The sequence below is a fragment of the Aquarana catesbeiana genome, linkage group LG02 (assembly GCF_042186555.1).
Source record: "Aquarana catesbeiana isolate 2022-GZ linkage group LG02, ASM4218655v1, whole genome shotgun sequence".
Classification (NCBI taxonomy): domain Eukaryota; kingdom Metazoa; phylum Chordata; class Amphibia; order Anura; family Ranidae; genus Aquarana; species Aquarana catesbeiana.
This window is the reverse complement of record NC_133325.1, coordinates 429,772,514-429,788,133: the sequence shown is the minus strand read 5'-3', so window position 1 is coordinate 429,788,133 and position 15,620 is coordinate 429,772,514. Positions and strand designations below refer to the sequence as shown.

Here is a 15,620-nt window from a genome sequence, read left to right as displayed (position 1 = left end):
GCTGATTCCTCATGCCAGAGCTTTTAGCTAGAACAACAGTGAGAGAAACACAGTAGTGCCATCACTAAATCTCACTATAAATCACTGAGATTGGCAGTTAGGTAGCAGACATACAGCTAATGGGAAATGCACTGCCAGAATTTCATTTTTCATTGTACTGCTAAGGCACAAATAACATTACTACATTTTCCCCATAACATACAGTGCTATGAAAAAGTATTCAAAGCCTTTGAGATTTTCCACATTTTGTCATGTTACAACCAAAAATGTAAATGTATTTTATTCGGAGTTTATGTGATAGACCAACATAAATTGGCACATAATTGTGAAGTGGAAGGAAAATGATAAATGGTTTTCAATTTTTTTTTTACAAATAAATATGTGAAAAGTGTGGCATGCATTTGTATTCGGCCCCCTTTACTCTGATATCCCTAAGTAAAATCTAGTGGAACAAATTGCCTTCAGAAGTCACCTAATTAGTAAACAGAGTCCGCCTGTGTATAATTTAATCTCAGGATAAATACAGCTGTTCTGTGAAGCCCTCAGAGGTTTGTTAGAGAACCTTAGTGAACAAACAGCATCATGAAGGTCACACCAGACAGGTCAGGGATAAAGTTTAAAGCAGGGTTAGGTTATAAAAAAATATCCCAAGCTTTGAACATCTCACAGAGCACTGTTCAATCCATCATCCATAAATTGAAAGAGTATGACAAAACTGCAAACCTACCAAGACATGGCCGTCCACCTAAACTGACAGGCCGGACAAGGAGAGCATTAATCAGAGAAGCAGCCAAGAGGTCCATGGTAACTCTGGAGGAGCTGCAGAGATCCACAGCTCAGGTGGGAGAATCTGTCCACAGGACAACTATTAGTCGTGCACTCCACAAATCTAGTTCTTGGTGGAAGAGTGGCAAGAAGAAAGCCATTGTTGAAAGAAAACCATAAGAAGTCCAGTTTGCAGTTTGTGAGAAGCCATGTGGGGGACACAACAAACATTTGGAAGAAGGTGTTCTGGTCAGATGAGACCAAAATTGAACTTTTTGGCCTAAAAGCAAAACACTGCACATCACCCTGAACACACCATTCCCACCATGAAACATGGTGGTGGCAGCATCATGTTGGGAAGCTTTTCTTCAGCAGGGACAGGAAGCTGGTCAGAGTTGATGGGAAGATGGGTGAAGCCAAATACAAGGCAATCTTAGAAGAAAACCTGTTATGCCGTGTACAGACAATCAGACATTCCGACAACAAAATCCTGGATTTATTTCCGACGGATGTTGGCTCAAACTTGTTTTGCATACACACGGTCGCACAAATGTCGGAAATGCCGAACGTCAAGAACGCGGTGACGTACAACACGTACGACGAGCCGAGAAAACTGAAGCTCAATAGCCAGTGTGGCTCTTCTGCTTGATTCTGAGCATGCGTGGAATTTTGTGCATCGGAATTGTGTACACACGATCGGACTTTATGACAACAGATTTTGTTGTCGGAAAATTTGAGAACCAGCTCTCAAATTTGTTTGTCCGATGGAGCCTACACACGGTCGGAATTTCCTACAACAAGCTCACATTGAACATCGTATATTCCGACCGTGTGTACGCGGCATTAGAGTCTGCAAAAGACTTGAGACTGGGGCGGTGGTTCACTTTCCAGCAGGACAACGACTCTAAACATACAGCCAGAGCTGCAATGGAATGGTTTAGATCAAAGCCTATTCATGTGTTAGAATGGCCCAGTCAAAGTCCAGACCTAAATCCAATTGAGAATCTGTGGCAAGGCTTGAAAATTGCTGTTCACAATACAGAGCTTGAGCTATTTTGCAAAGAAGAATTTTTTTTTTTTTTTTGCAAACCTCACTCTCTAGATGTGCAAAGCTGGTAGAGACATCCCCAAAAAGACTTGCAGCTGAAATTGCAGCAAAAGGTAGTTCTACAAAATATTGACTCAGGTGGGCTGAATACAAATGTTCACCACACTTTTCACATATTTATTTGTAAAAAAAAATCTGAAAACCATTTATCATTTTCCTTCCACTTCACAATTATGTGCCACTTTGTGTTGGTCTATCATATAAAATCCCAATAAAAATAAATTTTACGTTTTTGGTTGTAACGAGAAAAAATGTGGAAAAATTTCAAGGGATATGAATACTTTTTCAAGGCAATTCTTCACTTTTTGAGTTCAGTTAATTTTGAAGGTTCAAATATTTGTATTTCAGCAGTGCGTTATGCTGTTAAACCAGCACTCCACTCTAAAGAGGTTCTCCACCTTCACTCTAGTATTTGTGAAGCTCTATTTAGTGTAAAATACAGACCAGTGAGAACAAAGCCACCTAGTATCCCAACTTTTTCCAGCACAATACAGCACACAAGGGTTTTCAAAGCCAGGCTGAGTCATGCCAACAAAAAAAATGTTGAATGGCTCTAAGTAGTGGTAGCCATGAGCCTGCTTGGCAGCTTCATTTAATGAAAAGCCTCTTTGAATAGTACTGGACAACTTCCAACAGCAGCAACGTTATGTTTATTTTCACAGTGCGTGCCAGAAAAACGACATTTTTACAGAGATGTTTTGTTGTAACTGTGTATACACATTGTAGATGTTTTTCTATTAGTTTTAACCTTTTCCTGCCACTGCAACGCATTTATATGATGGAAGGGCAGGTGGGTCTTAACGACCAACTGTCACACATATCCGTCCATGGGGGCCAAGGTACTAAGCAAGCATGTGATTGCAATGAGAGACAATCACAGCGTAATGTAATACGAACATCGCCTCCTGATAATAACACCTGCTTAAAGGGACACCAGGAGATGGCGAGAAGAGGTCAAAGACCTATCCCGAGATTGTAATTGGTCTGCAAAAAAACATGGAAAGTCCTTTCCTACATCCCACTGTCAAAGCCATAGCAGGACATAACCAGGTTATTATTTTAGGCTATCACTCAAAGAAACTGAAATCTTATAATATTGCTGTAATAGAATGTCCATTTACTCACCATACAGATGCACACACAGGCCCCTTTAATGTCTATTCTCCCAACTCCCTGGGTCCTGGACATGCCCAGTGAAGATGAGTTCCTTAGCATACAGAAAAAATAAGGACTAAGAATGGTGTCCTTTTTATGCTAGAACTACTAGAACAGATCCCCCATAAGGGCATGCTCTTGGTTGTCTTAATGTTATGTATATCATAAGCCGTATTTGTCTTGGCCTTACACCTTGGGGATGTGATGGAGTAGTCCATTGGCTTTACTTAAACAGAGGATAATCTCTTGATATGTATTACAGCCTGTGGACTATGAAGTAAGATGTGTACGAGCATCTGTTGTCTGGTGCTTTGATGACAATGTTGTTATTTTTTAATGGTGAAGTGTGGAGGTGCAAAATGTGCAAACATTTTGCAATTTTGTACTTTTATTCAATAAATGGTCATGAGTCAAACTGAATATATAAAACACAAAGCGCTGTGATGCTAAATAGCTGATAATTACACAGAAAACCAAGTGAGGCTGCTATCAAAAGAGAGTGTTTTCAGAGTCACTTAAAAAGAATAAATAATGATATTTGAAGCGCTTCACAATGTGCATGAAAATGAATATATAAGAATAAATATAAATACTCAAATAAATCCAGCGGTGAGTAAAAATTCCTAAAAAATCCAGCAATCAAAATAGTGTAAAATTATAAAAAATTAGTGACACCAAATGTGTAAAAAAATCCACATAAAAATAAATATATAGGGATGTATTCAGAAGGTTCAATTCACTAGCAAAGCTGTTTAAAAACATTTGCTTAATTAAGGTGCTCATTGACCTTTATAGTAACAATGTTTCTTTTGCTTCTGTTCACAACCAATGTGAGAATCATAAAACAGATCTCATTTGACAGGCAGATAAGAGAAAAAAACAATCATTGTGCAATAGTTAGGATACCAAGGTACACAGGCAAACTTCAATCCACTCACGTGTGCCTTATAATGGTAAGGCATATGCAGGTTTTACTATAGCAGTCAGCCGCCTTAGACAGGAGCAGATTCACTGCAGTACACTGTGTGATACTGCTGATCTGCACAGAGCGTCCTTGGCTCCTTCTAATGAGTCAAACTGCCTAGTCCGTATATGGTCCATATTATAGGGGTTATTTACGAAAGGCAAATCCACTTTGCACTACAAGTGCACTTAAAAGTGCAGTCACTGTAGATCTGAGGGGGACATGCAAGGAAAATAAAAATCATAATTTTTGCTTGCACATGATTGGATGATAAAATCGTCAGAGCTTCCCCTCATTTCAGATCTTCCCCTCGGATCTACAGCGACTGCACTTCCAAGTGCACTTGTAGTGCAAAGTGGATTTGTCTTTAGTAAATAACCCCTAAATGTCTCTGTTTGGGACTTCTCTTAGTCCTTATTTTTTCTGTATGGCTTTTTGGTTATTGTACTGCACTGCACCTTTATGGTGAGACAGTGGACAACAGTTTAAATTGTCACACTATTATTTGAGACAGAGATAGTTCCCTGTTGTGTTTTTATTAATTATTATAAGTTCCTTAGCATCCTTCGGCCACACGGACAAGTCACACCTGATGAGGCACAGGTACAGTAGAGGAGAAGTGATCCGCTGTCCAGTGTGTGTTCCTCCACTGTCAGAATCAATTTGTGGGCAGCCCGGCAGGAGTCTAATAGCATGCAGGTTCTGCAGAAGAGTGACCAACTGTGGGGAGCTCCTGGCCTATTGCTAACAGAGTACTCCAGTTCCAGTGGGGTAGCCCTTAGTCCTTGGATTGGCTGTGTTACCAAAGCTACCCTGAACTTCACAGAGAGGGATGCTGCTTATGAGGATAATTGCAAGTTGCAGTTTGTGTTCTGAACTGTTTCACTGTGAAGTGGTGATTCTCAGCTAGACTCTCTGTTGTTATAAAGTCTTACAGAGACTTTGGTATGCAGTCATGTTGCCCTGATTGATTCACAAAGACATTCTGTGCAGAGTCTATGCTTGTGCAGCTTTCATAATCTATTTTGTATCATTCTGTAGCGTATGCATCAGTGGTGGCTGGTGCTCAAACCCCCCCTCACTCGCACCACCGTCACCTCACCCCCGCATGCGCGCCGGAGACAGATGGGAAGGCAGCCTTACTTTAGGAGATATCGAGGATGAGGGGTAGGGGTGCTGCTCCTCGCTCCAGCAGAGGGAAGAGCCAGGGCTTCTCCTCCCAGCCGAACAGACATTGCTTCTCCTCCCGGCTAAACAGGAAGTGGGTCCTGAGACCCGATTGTCTGGGAGTCCTAAGACTCCCTGCTATTATCACACAACTTGGTGGGTTCAGGGCGCAGTGCTCTGCGCCCCAAGCCCACTCTTTTTTTAAGCCAAGTAGAGCCTCAGGCTCCAATCATGTGCTTCTAAAAAAAAAACAAAAAAAAAAACAAAACATTGGAATCGATGCATCTGGCGCCCTGCATGTAGATTAGGGGCTGGGCACATGGATTGGGGGGTGGTGCCCCTGAGCCCCTTATAGATGGGCCACCACTGGTGTGCATGCTTTTTGCCATTTTTTTCATTATTGCTTCTAACTTTACACCTGTTTAGTAAACTGCAAGTTATCAGTACTGTTTGATCATTTGTCATTATCTATTCTGTTAAACTCTAGAAACAGGATCGGCTACATCAAACAATGGTAATGGGAATGGTGTCCATTAGTACTACTCCAAAGGTAATTCGACAACTTACTGCCCCTGTAATATTGACCCCTTTATTCTTGCCACAGCAATCATCCCAGCACATAGGGTAAGGTCAGGACTTGGGTGATTGGGTCAGGAGATTATGGGGCCTGATCTGATCATATGGCATTCTACTTGCTCAGCAGGTAGAACTGGCCAATAACATCCTAAAGAAGAATACAAGAAGGTAATACTGCACCTCCCAGCGGATAGTGAACCGCTCAGAAAGGTGTATAGCCAAGACGTTATATTAGAAGACCTTAGGACCCACTTAATTGGAAGAAAGCAGAGAGCAAGAGAATCTATTCTGCAATATGCACTGAAACTGAAAGACAGAGCAGCAGTAAGGAGATGGTCTGGCTGGGGTGATGCAGACTGGTGGTTGAAAGAACAATTTGTATCGTTTCTGTTAAAAAAAAAAAAGAACAATTTGTAGAGTGATGGAGGTCTGACAATGTCAGATAAACATCGCAAGAGAAATATAGAGCCAAACTCATATAGAGCCAAAAGCGGTCGTAGTGTGGCAGGAAAAGTGACGTACTTGGCTTGAAATCAGCCATAACAGTCGTAGGAAACTGGTAGACCCACCTGCAACTAAAGAGTTGGCTCCACGGGAGGTGGCCATTGAAAAATTGACAGAAGGGATGGCTCCAGAGAGAGTTATCCACTTTAAAGCACAGACAAAAATACTCCTTTGTGGGGCAAGAAGGGAATTCCTTCCAATGGAGAAGACGAGCATCACCTCAGAAGTAGCCTAGATCAACAAACCCTGCTGGGGCTGTTGAAATGAGCCATCTCCAGAGAAACTGCTCCAACCATACCCAGAAGAAACCATTAAACGGAATGCCCCAGTCTACGACGTTATGCAGTGGGGTGGTTAAATGAAACAACTCCACATCCAAGAACCAACTGCTGGGTGTGTGGGCTATGAAATTGAGTGTCTTGTAAAGTGCAAGTCACTACCATGCCAGAACTAGTGTTCCAGCGATAACTTCCCGAAAGACAGGACCTGAACATGCCATAGATCTCATTGACAACTGCCATTGCACTCCCCATAGATGTAGTGGTCAGATAAATTCTCCCATGGGTGTATGACCTGGGCTGTAGCAGTGGATCTGAACACGAGATACCCACAGGAGAGAGCCCTCCTTTCTGGGGAGAAATATAGAAGCACACTTTTACCTTTACAATCAAATTGCATAGTGTACGTCCAGCTTTATACAAGTACTGTACATAAGAGGAAGTGGATGGAAACACTCAGCTGTCAGGCCCCATTCACATCTCTGCATAGCAAGAACATTCCTGCATGTGTTTTCTTGAGCGTTTTCGCTCGTCGCGGATAGGGCAGCCCATTCACTTGAAAGGGCTGCCCTACACACAACAATTGCCCCAAAGAAGCTCCAAAACTTTTTTAAAGCGAAGCGTGGTGCGTTTTTTTTTTTTTACTGTGCTTTTGGTACATTTGCAGGGCATTTCTGAAACGCATGGCAAATTGCGCATTTTCTATGTGGTTTGCCATGCGTTCAGAAACGCACAGATGTGAATGGGGGCTCATTGTTCTTGTGTAAACACACCAATTTCACTTTCAGGCCCCATTCACACTTAGCGTAGTGGGAGCATGCGTTTTGTGGCTTGTTTTTCCCGTGACACACATAGGGCAGCCTGTTGATTTTTTTGCATTTTGGTGTGTTGTGGGTTGCATGTTTTTAATTGTGCATTTTGCTGCATTTGTCGCGCGTTTTTTCACATGGCTAAGTGTGTGTGAGCCTATGCGTTTGGTGTGACGTTAACAATTAATGTCAACGAAAGCACAACTAGTTAATTTTAGGTGTATAAAGGTGGCCAAACTCTATACAATCTGATCTAAATCTACTTTAGATTTACCAAAACTATATAATAGGGGGACACACTATCTAATCACTCTGTATCCAATCAGGCAGGCCCTTGCACTACATAGTTGATGGTAGATCTAAAGGAGATTGTACAATCAGATGGTATAGTGTATGGTGAGCTTTACAGCACCCAGGACACACTTCTCCTGTTTTCAATATTACAGCTCCATGCACATAGTCTGTTACCTGATCACTCAGCTCCTGCACACTCTGCCAAATGAATGATCTATGGCTGTGTATTTAGTGAGAACGGTATTCACTAATTGCATTGGCAAAAATGTGCACCTGATGAGGTGGGTGGTAGTGATGTGCTGGAGTAGGAGGGTGGATGATGCAGGGTGCGTGCTAATGTCTGCTGGTAAACTTCTTCCTGTGTCATGTCCCAAGGTCTGTCCAGGAAGTAATGGAGAAGTTTTTTTATACAGCCAGCTGGACACTGAGATGATGGCTGTGTAAGATAAATAGAAAGCTTTTTTATTTATGCAAAAGAAGTACATTAATGCTATACTGGTACACAGGGGAGCTGGATTTGTGAACAAAAAAAAAGAAGGTGAATGTATTCTTTAATTGCAGAAGAGACATGCATTAAAGCTACTTACCTGTCTGTCCACTCCTGTACAGTAAGCTGTGCAAACGCAGCTCACTGCACAAATCTGGCAATGTTGAACCTTGCGGAACTCCCAGGCATGCATAGGAGTGATGTAATCTCCGCCCAGCCAATGGCAATGGCCAGCGATCGACTTGGAAGCCAGCTGGCTGAGAATGTCAGCAGTTGCTGGAGTTCTGGAGACAGCGCATTGCTGATTCAGGTGTATATAGTTCCATATTAATGTGTTAGGTGCATCAGGTGTGACGGTACGCATGTGTTGTTGGGCTTTTTTGTGCATTATTTTCAATTGGTCTGCCGTATACATGAAAATCGCACAAAAGATGTGCAAGCACCTCTTTTTCTTATTGTGCCGCACACTTGTTAGCAAGTCCATTAAAGAATACGTAAACCCAGCATTTCAGATTCCTGATACAGCAGGTACCATGTACTTGTATGAAGTAGTATCCTGTTCTCTTTGTATTGCTTCCATTATGTGAAATCTCTGGTGTTCCTGCCAGTCCCTCTGCTTTCCTATTAAAACCTGACCACACTAAGCAGGAGAACACACCGTGGCCATTTCTCTAGCTATGCTGGGAACTCAGGCTGCTCTCCTCTAATGATCAGACTTGTCCTGACACACCTCCCCTGCACAGCCATTCACTGGGAAGCTCAGCGTGCTGCTGTTTCTCCATCCCCAGCTCTTGAGTAGCTGAGAACAGAGGGAATGTGATCACTTATAAAAAAGGGAAAAAGGTATTTCGAATGTTTTTATATCTATACACAAATGTTTTTCCTTTTGTTTCTATTTTAAACTGCAGGGGTTGTTTACAAGGCGAGGAATAATAATCACTTAAAGGATGAAAGTAAATGCACGCCTGTAAAAAGGGATGCCCTTTTTTATTTTCTGCGTTGCAGGAACGTGCACAATTTTGCATGCCTTCTTACATGGCACAAATGTGATGTAAGCAATCTTGCTTGCCTTTAGGCTTGGTTCACATCTATGCGTTTTTGGTGCTTTTTTTCACATCTATGTGTTTTTGTTCACATCTATGCGTTTTTGCAGAAAACGCACAGAAAAAAAAATGATATTGGGGTTATGAGCTAGATGCTGCCATAACCCCCTGGTATTAATTGTCTAAGTAATGTTGAATATTTACTCTGAGCGGTCGGCAAGTGGTTAATCTACCCAACAAAAAAAAAAGCATAAAAATGCAAAACGCATGAAAAACGCATATGCAAAAAAACACTGCAGACTTGTAGTTGTTTGTATGCATATCCTACTTATGTAAAACCACGTTTCTACTCATCCCATACGAGGATGCGATTGTTCATATTATTTGTTACCTCGAATACACGATTTATTATGGTTCCCATATATTTTTGTACCTAATCTCAATAAAATTATTTGACAAGAAAAAAACACTGCAGAAATGGATCAAAAGCAAACTGCATAGGTGTGACCCAAGCCTTAGGAAAGACCCCCCAAAAAACTTGTGCTTGCTGTGCCATGCATTGCCAGTCGCTTTTGGTTTAAAATACGCGCTCGAGGAAGTGCATGGGCTCTGCATTTCAACCCTTCCCTATGCAAAAGTGCGCATGTGCGAGGTGAAGTTTTGAGCGCGTTCAAGCAGCCGCTTATCATGTAAGGTGTCAGTTCTGAAAAGACCAACAGAGGGCGCTCTGTTCGCAAGTCACGACCTGCGCCGTCACTGCAACCACGATCCCGTTGCCAAGGAAACGTCTCCTGTCACATGCTGCGCTCCTTCCCACGTTCTCACGCTCTTCCGTCACGTGACCTTCTCGGGCTCTTTCGCTTTCTGGCAGTGTGTCCCTTCCTGCTCTCCGTCTCTCCTGATGTTCAGGTGAAGGAAGCGGATCAGGAAGTGGCGCTGTTCGGGTATGAGTGGAGGACAGCAGGCCGGAGATTAGTGGGAGCAGTGCGTGCTTTCTGTGAGGGAGCTTCTCCTCTTCAGCCTCCTTAGTTGTAGCGCTGTGTATGGAAGGAAGCGGCTGTCGTGTGACCGAGGGAGTGTGATAATTGGCTGCTGTCCCTCTTCTACCCCTGAGGAGAGCCAAGGGGGTTCCCTGCCTAAGGGACTGCTGACAAAGTGCCCCCTTCAGTGTTCTCCGAAGACTGGAGCCTCACCCAGCACTATGTCCAGGAGCAGGGGGTGTGTAGGGTCTTGTCACACTGTCCCTGCCTGGCTACAAGTCTCACAATTGTGCTTGATGGAGGAAAAAGGCAAACACTGTGCTAAGTTCAGCTACAGATAATTCATTGGACCCTTCAAGCAAACCTAATTCCAACCTATATACATTTACTATGTGGGGGAAAGCCTGATCTGATCGTAGAAAACGTTTGGATTATGTAAACATGACAAGACGACGCATCTGGATGTGACATTCTTTAACACTGCTACATTCCTGTTTGTTTTTTTGTTTTTTATATATATTTTTTGGACTTTGTGTTTTTCTAGACACATCAATTGATGATTTTTTTATTTTAGCGGTTAATCTCTGTTGTCCCATGAACATGTGGCGTCCCGTTTTTTATTTTTCCTAACGTGGGAAGGGACATCTGTGACAGATGAAGTGTCACTGACTTGTTGAATCCGATCATGGGGGAGAATAGTCCAGAACTGGCTCTGATGTCCATGGAGGAGGATGGCTTGTGTCCGGAGGACAAGATGAGGAAGTGGTTTTTGGAGAAGGGAGGGCGGGAAACGGGGGGCACCGTTTATGATACCACCACCGTCCTCATAGAGCAGGACCAGCAGCCGTCCGAGGAAGAGGAAGATGAGGACGACGATGATGCCAATGTGGGGTCCAACTTGCCTTTCTTGGATGCTGCCAATGAAGAAGGACTGCTGCTTATGTCTGAACAGGATGCCATGTCTCAAGGATATGTTCAGCACATCATTTCTCCGGACCAGATTCACTTTACCATTAACCCTGGCTCTATGTTAATGCCAAGGAACATTGAAGGGGCGACTCTGACGCTACATTCTGAATGCCCGGAGACCAAACAAAAAGAGGTGGGTTGAATACAGAAGAGGTAATGATTTACTGAAGGCTGTTCGCTTTTCAAAGGGAATTTTCCCAGAAGGTTAGTGAATGTGGTGAGACTCTGCTCATCTCTGCATCTGAGCATCACAACCCAAAAAGGCTCTTCAAATTTTTATTATTCAAAGCAAACACCCCCATCTAGGGTTGCACTGATATCTGTCATGAAAATGCTCCGATACCTGAAACCGATTTGAGCCCATACAAAATGAATGGACTCAAATCGCACTCTTCACTGCGGTTTCGCCTACCTCTCCTGCAGGAGCCCAGGCTTTATCATAGTGACTTCAGCCTGGGCTCACACAGGAGTGGTGCCGGAAACTGCAAGCAATTCTTTCCAGTGCAATTTGAGTTCATTAAATTTGTATGGGCTTAAATTGCCCTGCAAAGATACTGATACTTGACCAAAAGAATTGGTACTCGCTGGTAAAAAAAAAAAAAAGAAAATATCAGTACAACCCTCCCCCACCATCCATCCATGTCTCTGCTTTATTTTGCAGAGAAATCACTTTGAAAAACACCCCCCCTTGCATTTCTGGCCATGGCCATTTAATGTAGAATATACTGCCTGGAATCCATCTGCCCTTAGCACAGGCGCGTTTAGCTGGGGAAAGCCATCCCTCCCTTCCTGAAGACTCATGGGATGAATGACTTCAGTTGCCTAGGCCAGGAAACCAGTAAATAACTGAAGAAATGTAAAAAAAAAAAAAAAAAAAAAAAGTTTAAAACAAGTAAATATTATGCTTTGCTTTTCTATCTATTTACTAACGCTAGCAGCATGAGGATTGAACTCTTATTAAAAGTTCAGCTTTAAAAAAAAAAAAAAAACCCTGCTGCTCTGTGCAATGGTTTTGCACAGAGCAGCCCTGATCCTCTTCTTATGTCTCCCGCTGGTGCTTCTGGCTCTTCCCGTCCATAAGACACATAGAGCCGTGGCTCGGCCCTGCCCCCCCGCTCTCTCCTTGTTGGCTCACTATCTGTGATTGACAGCAGTGGGAGCCAACGGCTGCTGCCAATGAGGAAAGGGAGTCCCGGGACAGCCGAGGCTCTCATGCACACACCGCTGGATTGAGAGGGGGCTCAGGTGATTATTAGGGGGAGGGGGGCTGTGGGGGTAGCAGCACACAGGTTTTTTTACCTTCATGCATATAATGCATGAAGGTAAAAAACCTTCAGTCTTTACAACCACTTTAAAAATAGTCACTAGTGTGTTGGAGAGGAGGTAAAATCATGTGGCTAAGCCATGTTTCTAACATGCTGCAGAGACAGTAGAGTACATATGTTGCAGCGATGATGCTTTGCATTGCATGGCAGCAAGTATCCCTGTTGTTCCATTCAATGGGCAATACTGTCTGCTGAATTTGACCTATTCAGCTGAATAGGGGCACCTCACAAGTGTGTGCAATGCATGCGGTTCTGGCGTGCTAGTGTGGGGTTTGAACGGTTACAACGGGCCGGGGGGGGGGGGCATTACAACACCTTCGCACCACCTGTCAAATGCCCTCAGAGGGCAATACTAGTCCAGGGGGTACAGCATACACAGTGCTTGTCTTGGTGGTGCCATGCTGTACAAGTGAAAGGCAGCAAAGAGTGAGTAGGAATGGAAACATTATACAAGAAGCAGATAACTGTATTCGTCACCAAGCAGAAGCTGTCAGGAGTGTGTCCTACTCCATTAAGCCGGCTATAGTAGCCAGCAGTGATCATTGTATTCTGAAGGCTGGGAAACCTTCATCTATCAGAATAAAATAGCACAGCAGGAGGGATTACCCCATCAACACTCAATCCATTTTATTTAATTTTTTTTTTGCAGAAGCGACATCAAAATATGCTTTTTATCAAAGATCCTTTTCCCTGGCTCTTATGCCGCGCACACACGACCGGACTTTCCGTCAGAATAGACTCCGACGATCTTTCCGATGGAGTTCCGCTGAAACGGTCTTGCCTACACACGATCACACTAAAGTCCGATTGTTTAGAACGCGATGATGTACGACGGGACTAGAAGAAGGAAGTTCAGTAGCCAATAGCTGCCCTTGCGTCGTTTTTGGTCCGTCAGAATAGCATACAGACGAGCGGTTTTCCCAATAGGAACTGATTCTGTCAGAAAGATTTAAAACATGTTCTATTTCTAGGTCCATCAGAATTTTAGAAAGGAAAAAGTCTGATGTAGCCCACACACGATCAGAATATCCGATGATATGATTCCGTCGGACCTTTTCTGCCGGAAAGTCCGGTCGTGTGTATGCGACATTAGTGTTTTCTTTGCTGGCCAATGCACCGTACATTCTGGCTCTGGTTTCGATGTGCCATGAGCAGAGTTGGGGACAGTGTAACTCCTGCAAGACTTGCCTTGTTAGTGGCCATCAATCGGCTGGAAAAAGTGGTGAAGGAGGGTGCTTTGGCAAGCAAATGTGTTTTGTATTCTGTGCATACATGCACCTAATGTCAGCAGCCCATCTACCATGATAGGGATTTTTGTTCAGTTTTAACAGAGCGTTCAGTCTTTTATCTTTAGTATGTCTGAAGTAGGGAAAAAAAGGTTTGGATGTTACATGTTAATTTGTCCTCACATACTGGAAAATGAGCAGATATGCAGGTGTGACCCAACAGCTGGTGGAGGCAAATTGTCTCATAATATCTATTTTGCCATCTCCACCCAAATGAGATAAATGGTGCCAACACTACTGATATCACCATTGCCAAAGCATCGGTCTCATAGCCTTTGCTGAAAGGTAACAGGTCACAGCCACAGGAATAGCAATGCCTTTCACCAACTCACCTGTTGGGACATTATCTGTGTATCCATACTGCCCAAGGATCTCCGGTGCCCACCATTTTGCAGATGAAAGGGTTAGTTAGCTTTTCACAGAAAATAGCAATGCGGGACTACGGTTGCGGCTGATTACTCCTTTTGTTATTGCTGAGAATAGTTTCATATCAAAGGATCCCGCTGCCAAACACCATTTCATGTACACCCACACTTTATCAAGACAATGAAGTCATCAGCTGTGCCCAACACTGCTATAGTCTATAAAAAGACTTTCAAATTCAGGTTATCTCTGACTCTCATGACAATCCAGCTAAAGTCCTATGATTTGGGACTGCAAAGTCACATGACAAGTTGTTTCCCATGATTTCCATGACAACCATTCATATTAGTATGACTTCAAAGTAGACCCTGCTAGAGGTCAATTGATATATCGGCCAATATTTGGCCTTTTTTAAGAAATCTGCATCGGCCGATTTTTTTTTTTTTTTTTTTTGTGCAAAAATCGGCCAATTATCTCCCTTCTCCACACTCCACTGACAGTTTCACACACTCAGGGGCTCTGTGCTCAGTGTGTGAAACTGATTTGCAACTGAATGCAGAGAAAGGAGCTGTCAGAATTCAGCGTGATGTCGGGGGTGGGCGGGACCCAGATATCAAACACCAGCCAATGGAATGAGATCTGGGCGGGCCGCTAAGTTTATGTGACCCTGCCCACTTTCTTAAGCAGCCCAATCATTGACTGGTGTTTGATAGCTGCAGGGCCCCGCCCACCCCCAACCTCACGCTGAATTCTGACAGCTGGTCTCTGCATTCAGTTACATATAGTGTAACTGAAACTGACAAATCGGCTCAGTGTGAAACCTGCCAGTTCCAACCAGTGCCAATCGCTAGTACCAATCAATGGCAACCAGTGTCACCTGCCAAAAAAAGAAATATCGGCCGTAAAAATCGTCATCATATATCGGCCATCGACCGGCCCGATTTCTACATATCGACATCGGCCAGAGAAAGACCCATATTGGTTGACCTCTAGTCCCTGCACTACTTTGGTCCGACTTTGATGCGAGTTAGATAAAATCAATTGTGCTCGCGCTAAAAATGTGAATTGAAAAAAAATATGAATATATATAAACTGAGTATAAAATATAAACTAATTGTGCAAAAATGTTAAACCATAATTAGTATGCTAATAAAAACTTACATGTAAAAAAAATATATATATATAATGTGCAATCCTTATATATAAAATTCACAAAGTGCATCCACATAAAAGTGCAATCCTTATATAAAATGCTGAAAGTGCATCATGCATGAATATAGACCTAATTAATAAGTGCAAATCCTGTGACAATCAAGTGTCCAAACAAAATACGATCAGTAGATTCAAACTGAAACAAAGAAGTGCAAGAAAACGGTGTCCATGAATGAAGTGTTCATCAAGCTTCTCCTGAAAAGTGTCCAAATCACAACAAGCTGGATGTGCTCTCCCGTGATCCCCCACTTGTGCTTGCGCTCACCTCTATTCCTGTGACACGGTAGTTAAACAGTGTCAAAACACGCATTGGGGCCACTCCTGGGCTCACTCAG

The 15,620-nt window shown here is 43.1% G+C and overlaps 1 protein-coding gene across 1 annotated transcript in view; it reads left to right on the top strand.

Moving 5' to 3' along the window:
* The first annotated feature begins 9,976 nt into the window (after positions 1-9,976).
* The window catches only part of MTF1 (metal regulatory transcription factor 1), a 68,945-nt gene continuing 63,301 nt past the window's right edge, over positions 9,977-15,620 (top strand). The window contains exon 1 of the mRNA XM_073615508.1: positions 9,977-11,232. Coding sequence (XP_073471609.1) covers positions 10,816-11,232 — 417 coding nt within the window. The 5' untranslated portion in view covers positions 9,977-10,815. The remainder of the gene's footprint in view (positions 11,233-15,620) is intronic.